The 19,670-nt window shown below is 38.9% G+C and overlaps 1 protein-coding gene across 1 annotated transcript; it reads right to left on the bottom strand.

The window, feature by feature from the left end:
* Positions 1–1,926: 1,926 nt before the first annotated feature.
* TNNT3 (troponin T3, fast skeletal type) lies at positions 1,927–16,649 on the bottom strand. Its single transcript, XM_063317879.1, has 10 exons — positions 16,629–16,649; positions 15,310–15,413; positions 14,293–14,338; positions 13,937–14,053; positions 13,357–13,434; positions 13,047–13,160; positions 10,900–11,009; positions 9,176–9,266; positions 8,113–8,153; positions 1,927–2,433 (listed from the first exon to the last, which is right to left on the bottom strand). The coding sequence occupies exons 1-10, from the start codon at positions 16,647–16,649 to the stop codon at positions 2,385–2,387; spliced, it is 771 nt and encodes a 256-aa protein (XP_063173949.1). The 3' UTR covers positions 1,927–2,384.
* Positions 16,650–19,670: the final 3,021 nt, after the last annotated feature.

The following is a 19,670-nucleotide window of genomic DNA, read 5'->3' as shown; positions in this document are numbered from 1 at the left end:
GTTTTTCAGCAGCAGCCTTTTCCTTGGTTTAGCGTATCCTTGGATATAGAAATTGGAATGGGATTGGATGAGATAAAAAGTTGCAGAAGCATATTCCCCATCTATCCCAGAGCAGTTTCCAGAAATGAGGGGGAGCATCTTTCACCAAAATACTCTTGACTGTGGTGGCTGGATCCCAATCTCACAGTGGGCAGAGTTTATTTCCAGTACAACAATGTCCACAAATGAATATTGCAATTTGTCTGTTCTCTGTCTGAATAACGGGAGCATGGCAAGCTACCTGGCCAGGTGAGAAGGAAGTGCATTATCACCTGGAAGTGGCTCAGGGAAAAGACTTTCCCATCATGGGTTGCTATGTAATCCTTTAAACTGGAAAATGCAAGGGACTCAAACCCTGAACATTCCTGCAAGAAATAAGTTTTATATGATTCTGGCCAATTATTGTACATGGAGTAGAAGGAGCCTGTTAACTGTTTTGTTCACAGTTTATACAGATATTATAGAGCGGCAAGCAGTCTGATAAGTCCACCTGAAGCAATTTCGGGACCATTTCTGTTACATGGTACCTCAGATGCTATTACTCATCCCAGAATATTTTTGTTAACTATTTCACATGTTCTATAGATACCCTCTCCTGAAATTGTGTGGGATTGACACATGGGGCAGAGGTGGAGTAGGGAAATTCCCTGCCCCAGGAATGTAATGAGGAACTCTGTTAGATGCAGTCAACATTGTACTTCTTTGTGGATGCGTTGTGCAAATGTTGAAGCAAAGGTTGCTTTTGTGGGGCCACACTGACTAAGTTGAAGAATTGTCTTTTTGTGTGGAGAAATAGTTCTGCAGAGGATAGCTGGGCATATAAGGAATCGGAAAAGATTGTTAGGAAACAGACTGAAAATAAAACTTCCAATACTGTATTGCCAGTAGAGAAATCTAAGATGTATTCATATCTGGAATTCTGGTCATCTCAGTTCATGTATATATTGTGTAGAAATAGGCAAGAAAAAATATTAGAGAACTGTGGGTATGGGCTACTGATGTGTGAAGGTACTGAAGGTGAGTGATTAGCATATAAAATTATGCACGGTGTAAAGGGAGTAGGGTGTCTTAATAATACAACTTGGGAGTCACGCAATAAAACTGCATGACGGGTAGCTCAGAAGGAATTCTTCAATCCCAGCAGTGGGGTTGCAATCACAAGGTGGTATGATAACCATTAATTTAGAGTGCTTTAAAAAGGGATTAGACCTTTTCAAGATGGAGAAGGCAATGAATGGCCACATTGCCCTCAGAATAATAGCCACTACATTTTACATTTTCTTCTGCAGTTGTTTTTCAGAACTCTGTATAATCAGATGTCTATAGAAAACCCACAAGGCTATGTATGCAAAACCACAGTGTGCAGCGGTTTTCCCCCCTTCCTCTAGAGGTCCTAGGTGGCCAAGCTGATGCGGACTTAAGAGTATGCATGGTAAATAACTAAAGACTAGAAATGTTTCAGAGCCAGTGTGGTGTAGTGGTGAAGGCACCAGGCTAGAAAACAGGAAATTATGAGTTCTAATCCCACCTTTGGCATGAAGCCAGCTGGGTGACCTTGGGCCAGTCCCTCTCAGCCCTAGAAAGGAGGCATTAAGAAACCACTTCTGAAATCTTGCCAAGATAACTGCAGGGACTTTCCAAGCAATTACCAGGAGTCCAAAAGAAAAAAAAACCCTGACTCAAAGGCAAAAAAGTAATGTTTTAGCTTGGACATCTTCCTCCCCACTCACCCCTTTTATTACCCTGATTTTTCCATTGGGCTGTTTTGGCTTTACAAGTGCAATCTTATGAGCTCTTCATTATCACATAGGCCAGTGGGGCTTACTTTTGAACCATCATGCATAGGATTAGCATTTAAGTTATACATAAATAGCTTACAGTCACTGGTGGATGTAAACTAGCATACATTTATTTATTTCAGTGGTCCTTTGCCAGATTTTATTGACAGGGCCAATAAATTCCAGGATATGGTAAATGAATCATTATAATGGAGAAAAAAGAATGGCTAGACATGAGTTGCAGGTCTGAAGAGTATTGCTGACTACACTTTATTTACAAAACCAAAGGATTCATACACTGCTATCTGTGTGGCAGCGTAGAGCTGGAATTGGGAAAAGACACACATAGGACAATAGGTGTCGGCAGGGAGTCGTCATCATTCCAGAGCTGAGGTTCTGAAAGATGTGGGCAGCCTTAAAATAGGTAGTAGGCAATCCAGGCTGATGTTGCGACTATGGTTTTGTTCAGGCAAGAGAGAGGGCTTGGTAGTTAAACAGGGAAGATGAGCCGGTGACGTTTGGCCATGCCACCATGGATGAATCTTCCTGCAGGCACCTTCCAGATCTTTACTTCCAGCGACCTCCAACTTTGCCCTTGGCTCCAGCCTTCTTGCTGCTGTAATACACATAGGAGAAAAACATGTCTTGCTGCTGTAACACAAGCAGGCTGCCAAAGCCATATCCTTTCCAGTTCTTGACCTCGCCTCTTCAGCAACAAGCTCATCATTTCATGTCACTCTAATGTTAGATTGGGGTAGATGAAATGCCAGTGTGTTATCAGATCCATTTTGCTCATCACTTAGTCAAGGAATAGCCGATGGCAATCTGTTCAGATCTGGCTCCTGAAGCTATTTTATCTCACTTCAGAAAGCCCTATCAAGTTCGTGACAATCAACATGTGGTATTTTTTTTTAAAAAAGGAACAGTCGCCTGAGTTCTAGCCAGACTTGTCAGAAATGTAAATCCCATATTTTAATGGCAGAGCTGTCTTTGAATTTTAGATGCACTTATAGTTCTGCATTAAAACTATTAAGTGTTATGATTTATATTTAGACTCTGCCAACTTTTTAATTTAGTCTGAACATCCACAAAGTGGTTGCCTTAGCTTCTAGACAGAGCAATCACCAAGAATCCAGAAGTCGTCCAAATTTGACTTTAAATATTAATGAAAACTAGGTGGAGAGTTGAAACATTGTAAGTCATATTCAGAACATTTTTGATGAACTATGATAGTCCACAAATCATTATTTTTCAAAGTAGTACAACTTCCTTTAGACTTAAACAATTTTTTCTAATGTCATGGGACAAAAATGTCATCTTTAAATTGTGCAACTATAGTTGACAAGATTTCAAATGGTTTCATTTTGCATGCAAAAGAAACAGCATACGAAACATGCAGAACTTACCTTAATTAAGAGCTCAGTGCACTGCTAAGTTCCAAATGAGTACATTAGTCTGGTATTAGAATACCCATACACTTATCTCAGCAACAAATTCCAGCTGCAATGCTATTATGGCATGCTGTCTATCCTTGGATGGTACTATACGTTACACAGCAAGCTAAATTGGATTAGTAGCCAGGTGTTTGGTGAATTGGAGTTTAGGTTATTTGTTATTTGGGACACTTCCAGTATAGATTCTTCCAGTGTACAGGAGAGATAGGGAAATGTAACAGCAAAAGGAATGTCTTAAAGCTTACGTGATTACATTGGTGACTTTTCTCAATGGTAGTTTCACATATGGAAACATCTGTCAGTGACATCAGCATTCGTACACACACAGAGCGAATACTTTACCTGTCTTTTAACATAGGACATTTCCCCCCTTAAAAACAGCCTTAGTCCTCAGAGACAAGTGGCTGTTGTGTGTCTTCTCAAGATAATAGACAATATTTGCACTCCAAACCTATATTTATGTCCTGCCAGTAGTGTCCACAAGTATCAATTATAAAAATACCACATTGATGCAGTTGGCAGATTTAGTATACCTTATTCTTGTTAGTTTCTTTTCCCTTTACTATTTCTTTGTGTGACTTTGCACCCTGATCATTTCACGACGCTTATCATCTTTAACATTCTTCTTAGCATCGTTGTGCAGAGCTTGGCATAACTAGGATTCAGCACAAATATTCACAGCTCTTGTTCAGTATTCTTTTTATGTTCTTTCTTATTCTAAAGAACAAATGGCACATCATCCAAAATAACTTCCAGCATGCCCTGCCTTGAAAACAGCACAGATTTATCTGGATTGCCTCCAGCTCTGCAGTAAGGATGATACTGTTTATGAATTAGAAGGGCCAATTAAGGACTATTAATGAGCCTGAAGCACCATTCATTGAACGATGTACATAATATGAAACAAATAAGCAAAACCTCTAGCATTATGTGCATTCTACTGTATATAGCCAGGACTTGTTTTCCTTCCTTCTATGAGAAAGGAAGTTTTGAGAGTTCATCCCTCCCTACAGTCGTTTCTTCCAGAACTATCCACTCTCAGCCCTTGCTTTCACTGGGTTACTGTTGCCACCGGCTTTATCTCTGGAGCATTAGGCTTCTGAATGGACACATGCAGCAATGAAACTATGGAGCAAACCAAGCAGGAAAGACTTTGAATTAGGCAAGGAGAGGAAATAAGATTATATGATGCATTAAAAGAACCCACTGGCCATGCCACATAATGTCCATGTGGCAGTGGCAAATTTGAGCATTAGTGTGATTAAGTCCTGTTCCTTACAATCTCAGAAAGTATGCTTTCCACGCCAACACAGGGAAGAGCATATTAGCAGGTGAGCCTCACTGAGATTGTTGGAAAAGGAGAGGGTTCGTTGTGGGGGTGGTTATGGATTTATTTCAGTTTCACCACTATATTTTTTAAAGGAAAGGAAAGAGTGGGCTTTAGCCATTGTGCTTTTCCACTTCATTCCCTTCCAATAAGAAAACGATGGTAAGGAGACTGAAATGACTACTGCAAACAGGTGGGTAGTCCAGTCTTCAGACTGGAAAAGGAGTGTGTACTCACTGTTTCTGGGCCTGATCAATCCGATTTCTGAAGGTGGTAATCTGCAAACAAATATGACTTAGGTTTTTAAAAATGGCCTGCTTCCCCTTGCGGAGAGAGGGTTTTACCAGCTGTTTTGCCACAATAAAATGTGGGCAGCGGTTGGTGGATTCAAGAATAAACACCCCAATGAAGTCAAAGCTGAAAGAATTTATTCAGCAAGGCATGGCAGAAGAATAATTTTGACTGCAAAGCATAAAGAGGCAGGAAATATGTACAGGCAAGGCAATAAGAGGAATAGAAAAACAGGAGAAAATCTCACATCTCTTCAGTAGCTGGGAACCCCTCATCCTCATCCAAGGCAATTATGGATATCCCCCAGATTTATTCCAGCTAGTGTATAGCATCTTTCCTGGGTAGGTCTATGCTGAGGTTCAAAATGCTTAAGTTGTTTGTCATCTTTTATGCTTTCACAAAACATAGGAGGTAAAAAATAACACAATTCCTGGAGATGGTTTGGTGGCATACTTTATCAGTAGCTTGCATTAAACTCTAACTTTTGAATAACTGCCAAGGATCAGTCATCTGTTTTTCCTTCTTGAGGTGTTGAACCCTAGTCCATGTTAAGATAAAGGTTATCTCTGCCTTTTTGTATTAAGTTCCAGGTTTCTGAAAGCTTATATAATGTTCTATTGCAAACTCATCCTCCTGATTATGTGCATTTGTTGTTTATACTTCTTGCCTAGTAGTTAACAAAAGTTCGTGCAAGATATACCAGCCCATCCATCCTCCCATCCCTGTCAGCTGCCTGGTCTTGGCAAAGTACTTCTAAAAGAAAGAATTAACAGTCTCAAGTTAAACTGCATGAAAAAATGACCAACTGAAGTAGAGGAAAGAGAGTTATTGAGGCCTGAGTATTTTGAGAAAGCTAAAGCTTTAACTAGCTATACTATGCACACACATTATAAGAGGTGCCATTTTATACAGGAAAGGGCAGGGGAAAATGGGCATGCCACTTAAACCTCCTTGCCATTACAACTGTCTTCCATTATAGCCCTTCCCCTGCCAGGAAGACCTGCTGTGTTGTAGCTAAGATAGAATTCTTTTTTTTTTTTTTTTTTTGAGAATGAAAAAGAGAAATGAATTGGCAGAAATCTTATTAACGTGCTATTTTCATAACATAAATGGTAACAGGAACCAAGGCCTCCAATGAACAAGAATATATGGTAAAAGGTAAACTCATATAAATGAATTAATAAGATTACCTTTTTTATAAGTAGAAGGTAGAATCATGTAAATTCTGGTTCAAACAATGGATTAGGAAAATTAATATTTATTTTTGGTGTTTCTGGGCTTGATCCAGGTAGTAGGGAAGAGAGACCAGAATGCATGCTGGAAATTTAAAAATCATTTTCCAGGTTTTTGGCAGTTACAGTTTGATGAGGTGAAGTGCTTTAATTATAACAGAAATCAAAATACAATTTCCGACTCAAGGAAATAAAGAGGAGCTGAAAAAAAAAGTTTGAAATTTTACCATTGTTTACAGCATCTTCCTTAATATTTCCATTACTTTGTTTGCTATGCAGTAAACACGCTGCTTTCATCTTAAGAGACAGCTGACCAACTGAGCATAGTTTTTTTCTGTCATTCTTCTAAGCCATTCTGGGAGTTGCAGTCCACCCATCTTAGAGTTGCCAAGGTTGACAAACACTGTTCTAAGCAGTTCTAACATTAAATTTTGCAGCAATACAATTTCATGTACTGTAAATTCACAATACTCAAACCATAAGGTGTCTTGTTCACCATCTTGGGTTCACAGGGTGGGGCTTTCTTCCATGACCAGCAGAAACAAGAGACTCCAACATTGGAAGCAACAGGACAACATGAAAAAGAAAGCTCAGCTGCCCAATATACTTACTCACTTACTTGTAGATTTTGAACATGTGCCTTGTGGAATTGAGGGCACTAATATTGAGTCTTCCTCCTAACCAGGTGTTTGATTAAGGAGCTTTGTTTCCCAGGCTAGTATTGGTGCTTATGACTTACCTTCTTTTCTACGTGTGAAGTAAGACAAAGACAATAGGCCTGGCACTTGGATTCCTGGGCAACAAAGATGGGCAAGAAATAGCTCTAAAAGCAGTGCTTCTTTTATTTTGCCTTCTTATGAACTTTCCTTGCTATCCCTGCTATAGCTCAACTGTTCTTAGGGCAATAGCAATTTTCTTTTTAATTCCACAACTCTTTTTTAAAATAAAAAATATAGGAGTTGCATTGGTGGATCAAATGTGAATCAAGATCCATCTCTCAGTTCAGCCTTCCTTGGTTGTTGTTTGATGCCAGTTCCAATCAACTGCAGCTAATATACTCAATTGTCAGGGATAACGGGAATTGTCATTCAACAACTTCTGGCACCGTTTCCATATCTCTGACATACCCCAGCAGATTTCTCCAAATTTGCAAGACAAATCTGAAAAGACTTAGCCTCTGATAGTTCAAGTTTTCTGGCTCTCATCCACTCTGTTGTGGATTTTGTATAAATATAAGCAAACCAAAGGCCCTTCTGAGGTGCTAGCTGATCTTTCTTACTTTCTTTTTCTTTTCTTTTCTTCTTTTCAAACATGTGGGAAATTACCATGAATAATTTAAAGATTGCAGCCCTGATGGTACAGAACTGATTTGCTTATTATTACTGGTATTTTTATATTCCCCCCAGCTCAGACTGACTCCTGATAGTTTGGTCTATAGAAATTATTTTTCTATGGCACTGCATTCACTCTATGAAGCAGAAAACTAAGATAACAATTGCATGGATAGGTCACCCTCAGGAATTGATTTCTCTGCTGGTATCACTTTTGTTTCCATTTTCCTGCCTTCATTTAGAACAATGTTTCCCAACTTTAGCCAGGGAATTCTGGGAGTTGAAATCCACATATCTTAAAGTTGCCAAGGTTGAGAAACAGTGATTTAGAAGACTGACCACAATCTTTCCAACTGGCTGCACTTGCTGGATTTTGGGAGTTGAAAGCCAACATATCAGGCTGGGGAAGGCTGATCCACAGAATACCACATTGAACCTCTATTCAGCTATTTCAGCTTACTCTGAATTAATACAATAAAGGCTGATGAGAAAGAAAGAGGAAGAAACGTGGCTATTTCTTGTTTTCTAAGCCAGGAATTGAATGCCAGCCTGTTGTCTGTCTATGTGAATTTGGAGTTCCCGGACTCCAACATGCAAGGAGACTCATGCATATAAACATCTTTTGCTGCTTATATCACCGGGTGAACTCATTGTACTTACAACCTGGCCAGTGCCTGCACCCTGCAACGTAGTGATAAAATCTAAGAGAGATTAAGATCATTATTGGCTTTGGGGTTCTTAACAAATTGAATTTTTTGCAACTTGTACTCAGAAAAAAAAACATTCACATTTTAACACTCTCAAAAGTCTCTCATTGTCTTGTGAGTGCGTTTCAAAGGATTATCTTAACATTATAAAAGAAGGCAACTGTTCTAAGAGGGATGCCTTATTCTTCCTTATTTTCAAAATCAAATTCCAAGCATGGCAGAGAAATAACAGGTCATTTTCTGCACATCTGCACAATCCACCAGTTCTCCTTTATTCCTAGGCTTGACCTTTTGTGTTCCCTGCATGCAGAGGTAAAGTATGTACCATTACCTATGAGCAACAAAGTGTGCAATTGGATGGCAAATTATTTGGCTCCATCCACAATAACAGAATTAAAACATAGGCAGAGTGGCTGTAACCATGCTCACAGTTTGTAGACAAATTTGGAGTATTTTCTTCCACTCAATATGAAGAGTGTATAATATATGCCCTTTTTAAAAATGGTGACTATCTTGAAGCATTCTCAAGACAACAGAAGAGAATGTTCTGCCTACATGAAGGTAAGGCTGGAGAGTTAATAGAGGCTGGCGATTCAGACGTAGGTTCAGTATCGGTCTCATAGATATTTCAGTGCAGTGCTGACACTGCTTATGGATTTGTACAGATTGTTAGCTCCCTTGCTTGGCTTCTGTTATGGGGTATAAAACCATAAATAAGCCATCTGTTTTATGAAGATACTTCAAAAAGAAAGACAGGCACATTCATTAATATGACAAAGTTATTTCATACTATTTTCAGGAATATCATGAGAAAATATTTAAGTGGAAAGCAGAAACCCACCCTGGATGTATAATTGAGAAGTATCACTCTGGGGTAAAATTTAAATTTTGTTGATAAACATTCAGAATTGTATATGGGCTTTTATGGTCTTCAGCCCAGGTCTCCCTTAGGAGTAAAACCAATTTTACCCTGGAAATAAACAAAAATTATAGCTGAGATTTCTTTTTCTACTCACATCATATTTTTGTCTCTTGATCTTCTCTAAATACTCAAATTTTTCCGTCTCCAGGTTATATAGCCAATCCCACAATTCTTTGGCTTTGTCCCTATGTATTTATGAAGGAGATAAAACAAAGAATGATTATTGAACACCTAAATATCAACAGAGAGCTTGACCACTTCATTACTTGTTCTATCTCTGGATTCTTAAGGAACAAACTGAAATGTCGAGCCCAGAACAGGTACTTGGGGGAAACTTATTCTTTACTTTTCCCCTTTGAAATACTTGTTCATTTATTCTTATTCCCTGCTTTCTGTTCATTGGTCAATTGTCTCTCCATAACAGGACTTCTTCTCTTACCTCGTAACTGCTAATCTTATTCAGGAATATGTCATGTGCCCTTTTGAGAACCATAACCATACATGTATTAACAGGAATAATAATAAAAAATATGCGAAAGGATTTCTCTTTACAAAAGCCATGTTCAGTAAACATGTCTTGGCTTTCTATATGCTTGTACATCTTATCTTTAATAATTTTTTCATAAATTTACCTGAAGCACTACTATTTCCATGTTTTTACTATCATGAGATTAAAACCTGTTCAACCAGTTTCTTCCATATTTAAAGAATACTGTTTTGTTGATTTTATTCTTAGAAATGAGATGGTCATCAACATTCCCATTTTGCATCCCAGGCATGATTCCAATTTTTATTTTATATGTCGTTTAAATAAGAGGCCCTATCTGCTGCCCATTGTAGACTTTTAATTAAGCTGTAGTTTTAAGGAGTCTTATATTCTTCATAGGATTTACTAATGTTGCAACTGCAGGCAGAAGTTATAATTTAATCTATTATTTTTTTAACTATATTGATTATTTATACATTATACATTAACGTTAAATGTTATATATTAATGTTAAATCTAATTTGATACTGTTCATCAGGATTAAATAATCAGATTCCACCATTGTGAAAGGAATAAAAAATTCTCTGTATTGTTATTACAGGAGAATGTTGTTTTCTTAAGTATCACTTCCTATAAAGCCCTACTTTAATACTTCAAAAAGTACTAAACAAATTTGATTTCTTCAATTCCACACTGTCCTGATTACCAGGAAACACACTGAGACAATGACTTGGTCTCTAATATTTATTAGTAGTACTTAACAAGAATCCTAACAAACTGAGGAAGCGTGGGAAAACCCAGCCATATAAACCCCAAAGGTTAAGGCGGTCCCGATCTGTGTCTCTTTGAATGGCTGAACAGTTCCTCAGTGCTACGCATGCGCTTGACAGTCTGGGTGGGAGCCCCCTGCTCGCCATCCTTACTCATGACACACACAAACTCAATCTTGTATGCAGTACTTAAAGGTAAAGGTAAAGGTTTCCCTTGACATTAAGTCCAGTCATGTCCGACTCTAGGAGGCAGTGCTCATCTCCGTTTCAAAGCCGAAGAGCTGGCATTTGTCCGTAGACCCGTCCGTGGTCATGTGGCCGGCATGACTACATGGAACGCCGTTCCTGCCCGCCGAAGCGGTACCTATTAATCTACTCACATTTGCATGTTTTCGAACTGCTAGGTTGGCAGGAACTGAGACTAGCAATGAGAGCTCACCCCGTAATGCGGATTCGAACCGCCGACCTTCCGATCGGCAAGCTCAGCAGCTCAGCGGTTTAACCCACAGCGCCACCGCATCCCTATGCAGTACTTGCTGGGGAGAAAAATATTTTTTTTACCTCAGCTTGTCTTCACCAAGGTGGTCAATATTCAGAGGTTTGCGTCTGTCTGCCAAAATTTTCTTCTTCAGTTCCCTTGCAGTTTGTTTCTTTCCTCTCTTTTGATCTGCCTGTAAAGAAAAAAATTAAAGATTATCAGTGAATGCATCCCACTGAAGGAAATGACAAAGAAAGTCAAAACTTGGCACATACTATAGCAGCAATCCTCAACTGTAAAAGTGCTAGATCACAATTTATGTCATCCTCCATCAATGCACTAGACGTAGCAACTGGGGGTGAGGAGGGCTGTAATCTGGCATAGCAAAGTCTGTGCTAAAGTAATTGTTTCCAAGAATTTGCCAACATGCCTACTTTGCATGCCTTTCTGATTCATTGCAGGAAATGCTCTACACAGCCATAAGAATTGTCCCTCATGGCTGAAGAACCATTAGATCTAAGCTCTGGGAGGTCTTGAACCCAGCCACACACAGTAACAAACAAATGAGTCATAACCTGTTGCAAGGTTCCAAAAAGTCTCCTTCCTTGCCATTCTTTGAAAAACAGCTTCCTCCCCTCGTTCTTCACAGATAAAACTGCATCCCACCTTGGTCATCCTGGGTTTGTGGGCCTTGGCTTCCTCATGGGACAGACCGCTTACTACCCCTTGCCTCCTAGCTCCATCTCACTCAGCTCAGGGAAAAGCCTCAAATGCAGTTTTGCTTCTCGGGATTTGCTGGGATTGCTCATTTCACAGGGTTTGCTAGAATAGCCCTGGGGTAAACTAAAGGCTTTTTTGCTTCTTCCACCAAGGAAGAGTTTGTTAACTTGCAAGGCACTGGAATCTCTCCGGGAGGGGAAGTAAACTCAAAGGAATGGCAAGTGTGAAACAGAAAGACTGAAGCAGCCAGGCAGCACTGAGTTCTGAGAACTATTGGTTAGCTCAGAGTAAACACACCTGGAAGCCATGAATAATGAGATGAAGAGATACATTTCATAAAATTCCATATGTGGAAAGGCTCTGCCCTTGTAAAGATGGTAATCCTGAAACACAAACTCACATTCTGTTGTATTGTAACTTCTATTGAGACATACATAAAGAGTTACTGACGTCTCTTCTGACCCTATTTTTGGGACAGACTGAGGAAATTTAATGTTCGATTTTTACTGGCAGATAAGGCTGCCAGACTAACTCTCACTGTTGCAAAGTTTGGTTTTGTGACTTGTAAACCACGCATAGTGCTGATAGCAAAACAGCACAAGCATGATTGTACATTTTTATCTTGCATGCCTTATTTTATTTTGTATGTTCCATTTTGTAACTGTATTCTGTATGCTTTTTTTGGTAAGTCTTATTTAGTCTGGGTCTCTGACCAGTAATAAAGAATATGGGTTGGGTTGGGTTGGGTTGGGTTGGGTTGGGTTGGGTGATAACGTAGGAATAGCAAGTTTGCTTTAAACTGTATCGGGAGTGAATCACAAATGGAACCAACAGTGATATTGGAAGAGCTCTTTATCACGAGCGGTTCGCTTCATTGCAGTCTTCCCCACAACTTTCTTCCACAGAAATTGTCTTACATAGGTGAGCTCCAGATGAAAAATCTGGAACAGCAACTTCTGTATAAATTCCTTTTTTTGCAGGGGTGGGGGATCTCTATCCTACTTTAAAAAAGAAAAAACCTTAAAACAGAGACTAGCAGTTCCTTCATGTGGTGAACCTCGTTGGTCTCTTCTTGAAAGTGAAAGATTTTGCCATTGTAGAATTAAAGAATTCCTAGAAACACTTGAAGAGCCTCATGTGGCGCAGAGTGGTAGGTGGCAGTATTGCAACCGAAAACTCTCCCCATGACCTGAGTTCGATCCCAGCGGAAGCTGGAGTCTCGGGTAGCCGGCTCAGGTCAACTCAGCCTCCCATCCTTCTGAGGTCAGTAAAACGAGTACCCAGCTTGCTGGGGAAGGTGACGACTGGGGAAGGCAATGGCAAAAACCCCGCTCTATAGTCTGCCAAGAAAACGTCGCGAAAGCGTCATCCCCCCAAAGGGTCAGACATGACTCGTTGTTTGCACAGGTGACCTTTCACCTTTCACACCAGAAACACTTGGATAATTTTCAGATCAGCAGGGTTCATCCCTGATCACATTCTGATTTTCTCTGCCCATTAGTAGATTTACCTTAGCCAAATAGCTGCTGTATGTGGCACCCATAGAGGTCAGAGCTTTCTTCTTCTTCATATCATCTTCAGCCCTTCTCTTGGCTTCTTCTTCCTCTCTTCTTGCCTTTTCCTCCTGTGAAACAGAAAGTAGGAACAAACTCTGCTTCATACCTGGGACTCACAAAAGCAGAACAGACAATTTGAGTCTTGGACATAATATTTTGGGAAGGGGTAAGATGAAGCCAAAAGTAATAACCACAGTTCTGAACAGATCATTCTACATCCAGGACAATGAGATAGCAATGAGAAGAAGCTGCAGATAGACTCACAGCAAGTCTGGCCTGACGCTCCTTTTCTTTCTCAGCTCGGATTCTTTGTTGATCAGCCCTCTCAGTTCTACGCTTCTCCTGTGCATTGTGCATAAAAAGAGAAAAGGCAGTAATTTGATTAGAATGATATTCCTGCAGCTGGCTAGAACAAAAGGCTTTGGATGAACAGTCCAAACAGATTAAATTGTGATCAGTATTAAGATCAGAAAACTGTTCTTAAGCTGATACATTGATAAAACACCTCAACTCAGATGCATCTGAGTCAAAACCAACAAAGTTAGCTAACATCTATAAAGCAAATGAATGCAGATTTGAGAGGGCACTACAAGAACTACTTTTCTTATGTCCCAAATGATCAGTAACTCCATTAGTGTAAGAATTATATACTATCCTTTCAAGCTGTATGAAACGGACATATAGACACTTAGAGGAAGACATGGCTACTCATAAAAATTCTCTTTTTTCTCTCAATTTATGTTCATCAAAAAATATCATTGGGTCCATTAACATTAAATTTGTCTTCATGGTCTATCCTTTTGGTGAAGACCTTACCATAGTTGACTACTTCAGGAAAACTTACAATTCTCTCTTTAAGGGCCATAAGTTCTTCTTCTTCTTTCTTCCGGCCTTCAAAGTGATTATCAATCAAGGCTTGAAGCTCAATCAAGTCTTTATTCTGCCTCTTCTTTTGAATGTCCTGGGGAAGGAAAGGAGAGGAACCAATGTTCCATGATACCAGGTATGATCATTGGGATGATATAGATCTTCCCACAGAAAAACTTTACATATTCTTATTCATTAGAACCCTAATCAGTTATTTCTTCTCATGGTTATGGAAATGAGAAATATTTTTCATACTGAGCTAGAAACCACTTTCTTGGCTAAAATTTAGACTGGTAAGACAAGGGATTCATTGGAAGAACCAGCAACACTCACATCAAAGTCTACTTTCTCACCCTCTGGGATCTTAGGTGCAGTCAACCTTTGTGGATGTTACAAAGAGAAAGAAAAGCATGTAAGTTCCAGAGAAAAATATTTCAAAAGTAAAGGGAAGAGATGTTTTTGGAAAGATTTGCTTGTATAACAATTTAGCTGAAATAAAATTTACCAGAATACTATTTAAGAAAATCATAACTGCAGGATTTGGGATGTTGAACTCAAAACTGCTAATGGGTCTCATGCACTGCCTAGCATCAACCATATTTTTCCTCCAGTACAAAATATTAATTCTACAAACTATCAATTCCATTAGATATAGAAGCATAAGAAATAGTTCCACAAGTTCTAAAAACCAGAATATAAATCATGACTGAGTTGGATTTTTGATCTGTTGAAAGGATTGGCTCTCTAGAAATGAATTTGGATGAAGATGTTGCGTATCTCTCATTTAATTAAAATGTAGTTCTCTAAGATGGAAACCTAAAAGTCTGATTGAACCTGTCTTCTTTTTGTCTGAAATCCTGCTTTACCAAATAGCTTGTTTTTTCTGATATAACCCTTCAAAGCACTAGAGAAATACTTGTGCTACCAGCCAGCCTCCCAATTAGTCTTCCCAACTTGGTGCCTTCTAGATGCATGGAGATTGCAATTCCATAATCTCCAATCAACAGGATCAACAATTGGACATTCTGGGATTTATAGACCCAAAACCTCTGCAGACATAAGGTTAAGTACAACTGTTGCAAAAAACCCAGTAAGATTAACTTTGTGTGTACTACTAGGTGGATCACATGTACATCTAATTGTGGAAACTTCTTTCGTATTCAAGGGAGATCTTTGCATTTCATTCTAAGAGGAAGTATGAAATATTTGGAAATTACAGATAAATGTGAAGGACACTGAATATCTAACTGGCCATCCTTATTTACAGCACATGAACCATAAACACTTAAAAACAAAGAACTTCGCAAGAATGGTTATAATATTGCTACATTAAACATCTCCTAAACTTACGTTGGTACTGGTCTGGGCTTCTTCTCTAAATATAGCAAATCAGGAAGGAGGCAGAGGAGAAAAGAAAAAAAAAGATGAAGGAAGAAACTAGAACAGAATAAATCCTACTTCACTTGCTAAAACAAAAAGATATCTAATTTTATATAATTAAATATATTAGTTACATTTCTGACACTTCATAAAAGCATACTCTTTTACAAACTAATTTTACTTAGAAGAGGAAGAGTTCAGAAAAATAAAGCCGCAATCTGCATGAAAGCTTCAGAATAATATCTAGAAGGCAACAATTTCCTTTAACAATTGCACCTAGTTTTCAAAACATAAATATCTTCAGTAACCACATACAGTATACATGAGTTGAAAGAATTCAGTCATGCAATGCTCCTACTGCCTTTTCCTTCTATGGTGGTTCTGTGATGAGATTTCAGCAGTAAAAAGCTCACCGCTTCTTGGACAGAGTACTTTGTACATAGTCTAACTTCAAAAAACTGATCGTTCTGCTTCTGAATGTATAAAACATCTAAGGAATATAAGTGACCAAAAAATGTTATGCCATCCATTTGGTTGAAATCCAATAATCTTAAAACAAATGATTCTGTCCTTCCCCCTCCTCTAAATGAAAGCAACATTTAATAGCATCAGCCTTAAAACAGACAATTTGCTTTGCAAGGTGCTAAAGCTAAGTAAGAAGTGCCTGGAAATAATATGAAAAAAAAAGGGTGAAATAAACATCCAGTGACTGACATTTCTTTTATTCAGTTTCTGAATTATTCTAATCAAAGCCAACCCAGGAGCAATAAAGAAAAAATGTTAAAGGTTGAAGGGGAATGGGAAAACAAGATAGGAAAGCTATGACAAACCACAAGAAGGTGACCCATTGATTGAAAAGCATTATTTGTCTTGTACAAAATAACTTCCATACAATTATATGTTTCTTTCTTTTTTCTTTTTATCCAAACTTCCATGTCCATTCATGTTTTTTTTTTTAATCTTGTTTCATCTTACCTATCTACTACATTCACGTGGAGGTCTTGGTTCTCTCTGAGCTTGGTTGTTTGCTTGCAAAAATTTCATTAACCAACTAAGTAACATCATTAGTGACTCTCACTGATGAGGTTGCCTAGTTGGGTAATGAAATATCTGCAAGCAAACAACCAAGCTCAGAGAACACCAAGAACTCCACAGTTCAACCCTGAGGTATATATATTCTGTTCTATTGGTACTAAATTCATGTTCTTGAATATGTTATACAATGGTCTTGCTTAGTTTATTTTGCTTCCAAGCTTCCTTAACCCTTTAGAATTACCCAACTCTGTTACCTTTGTCGCTACCTGTGTCATGTAGCTACATTACATTTTAGAGAAGCTGAGTGCATCTGCTTAAACTTAGATTCCTTACAGCACTGTACAGTGGGGAAAAATTCTGTAGGCTGTCTGCACTTTCACCTGAAATGGCTTTTTAAAAAGGCAAGAGAGATAAATGCATAAACTAATTTAATCAGTTTTTTCACATTTTATTAGCCTATCTCCTCACTGAAGAATAACCTACCAGGTCCCACCATGCAATGTAACAGAATATGTCACCTTGAAGTGGGGTGGGTGGGTGGATTAAACATCAATTCATTGTAATGCATTTGTTTTATTGGTTTTGACAACTGACTTTGAGATGTGTGTCCCATTGGGCTAATATAAACATGTCCCACATTTGGACATTCAGAAGGATTGTTTTTGTTTTTCCCCAAGATGCAGTTAGAGGTGTAGCCCTATTAGCAAGTCCTGCTTGGTGCTTGTTTTATTTGGGTTTTAGCCATTGTTTCTTGGACCTTTAGAAAGTTTTCCATGAACATTAGGTTTTTAAAAAGTGTTTTTGTTTATTTGCTCCAGGAATAGATCACAGTATATGTATTTATATACCTCCAGAAGGTAAGGTAACAGTAAAACCAAAGAAAAATAAAAGTTAATTCTAATTCAATTTAGGTTAAGATACTGTATTTCTTTTTCAAGAAACTGGATAAAACATACAAGTAGAGAATCATCATGGCAAAATCCTTTCTTCTGATGTCCTTATTTTACAGTATATCAGTCGCATTCTTATATGTAAAATTCAGAGACATACTGTAATTCCTACACAAATCCTGCCAAAAGATAAAGCCCATCCTTAAAATAGCAAAACAGAAAAGTGGAAAAGCACAGAAGCTTTAAAAGAAAGAGGAAATTGAAAGGGTATCATGTAAAAAGCCTTGATCTCTCCCTTCAGAATCTGAAATGTAGGAAGCAGCAAAACTCATCAGTAAAAAAAAGCTGTTATTCTTCCTTGGTGTCCTTTTAACTTTCTACTAGGAGAGCTTAAGATTAGAAAAGCTCATCAGTAGCATAATAAATGCCAGACTATGAATAAATGCTAAATATCTGTAGGTGTAGAGAGTAAGGAAGTTGATCTTGGTGGGAATATGTAGGAACCGTTACCTAGGCAAAAGAGGCTGAAACATGTTTTAAGTCCTGAACAAAATTTGGAAGCAGTTCAGGCATACGCCTCCCCAACTCACTGGGGTATAAGAAGGAAGAGGAGGTTCAGCACAGTCAGACCTGCAAGATTCTGTTTTTATAGTCCATCTCAGTAAAAGTAGTTTTAGCCTTCCTGTGGAGTTGATTTCCTGGTCTGGTCTGCCTAGATGCAAGAGGTGGATGAATTTAACATCCTATCACATGTACTTTGGCCCTGAATCAGAGCTCTTTTTCATCTGTTGGGAATTACTAATAGGCACTGTGTGTCTGTGAAAGCCTGGTTTACAACAAAGCATATTCCTAAGAAAATGAAAGTATGAAAAGCTGTGTGGCAGCTGTAATGATTTGGCCCAGTTTCTGGTATTATGCTGAGTAAGGATTCAGTGCAGAAGGAAAAAATTGTTAGAAGAAAGGATGAACTGCCTCCAAGTGACACCAAAATACCATAATCATATTCTGCTTCTTCTTCAGGTGGAGATGGAAGGCAATGGAAGGAAAGTAGCCAATCAATATACTTATTGCCCATGTCCACCATTTTCTCCAACTTTCCTCCCGTTTCTGTTTCTTGAACCATTGGTTTCCATGCTATCTATGTAAATGGAAGAATCTATTTGTTGAAATTTATTTACTTATATATTTATTAAATTTCTTTGCTGCCCATCTCACATACGATGACTGCCAAGAAATACAGCTGCAGTCCAAATTGTAGGCAATGGCTCCTCAAAGTGTTTCCCACACATACATATTCCATTCACACATGTTTTCTCTGTTATACTGCAGTTCTTTCTCACATACATATGCACCATTTGGTCAGTGCCACACAAACACATTAATGTGCCCGTGCATGCCTCCGGTCCTTGAGTCAGCAGAAAAATAGGTCAGTTTGATTTGTACTGCCCCAACAGCAAGCTAAATCTGCCTCAGGTACAAGGCTTACAAATGTCCTGCCCTTAAACCTTTACTGCGAGACAGCTTAAGGTCAGACATTGGTGGATTCCCCTAGATTTCTTTGGAACAACAGCCAGAAGGAAAACCACCACCAATCACTCCCCTTAAAGGGTGATGGGCCAGGCTTGGGCAAACATAGACAGCGGCCTGGGAAAGAGGCTTTCACCATCTTTCAAAGTGTCCAAGTGATAGGTCACCGGCATAGAAGACCAGGAGACCTGTGTCTAAAAACAGTTGAGCTGTCAGGTCAATGGGGCATAGGAAGTTACATAGGCTGAAGCAGGAGAGAGTTCATAAAGCACATCATGAGTGTTCCCTCCGTTTTTTTCCCAGGTCTGTCCACCATCTAACCAGGCTACTGTACTTTTGGACACAGGTCTCCTGGTCTTCCTGTCACTTGGGCTAGAAGAGGAAGCTAACAGAACTCTTGTTAATTTCACCCCTCTCCCGATCAGTAAGGGCTGCAAGGGAAGAGCTTTTGGGGTAGCATGTGGAAGTATGCACAAAATGGCATTGGGGTATTGTATGCTGTGCCCTACCCCAAGTAAAATAAAAAGTATGGCCATGCAAAAACCCTTATCAGCAAAAGTAGTAGGAAATCTGCAGTGCACCAGTTTGGAACACAACCAGCAACAGACAGCTTGCAGACCCTTGCTCTCTTTCCCAATTTAAATTGACTTTCCATATAGAAAACACTGGCCCTATTTTTTTAAGCACAGGTCTATTGCTGTTTCAAAAGACTGCTAAATATTTTTTAAAATAAGTCTTCCATAAGAATACTAAACCTGTGTCTATTTGGAGCCCATGTAATGCCTGAATGACACTTTACAAAGCACTAGTCAGGCATTATATGGGTGGGCAGATGCCTCTGTAGAAGCAGGTGCTTAGTTTCTCCTGCAGTCTAAGCCA

Source organism: Candoia aspera, chromosome 1 (genome assembly GCF_035149785.1).
Source record: "Candoia aspera isolate rCanAsp1 chromosome 1, rCanAsp1.hap2, whole genome shotgun sequence".
In the NCBI taxonomy this organism is placed as follows: Eukaryota; Metazoa; Chordata; class Lepidosauria; order Squamata; family Boidae; genus Candoia; species Candoia aspera.
This window is presented reverse-complemented; position numbering and strand designations above follow the sequence as displayed.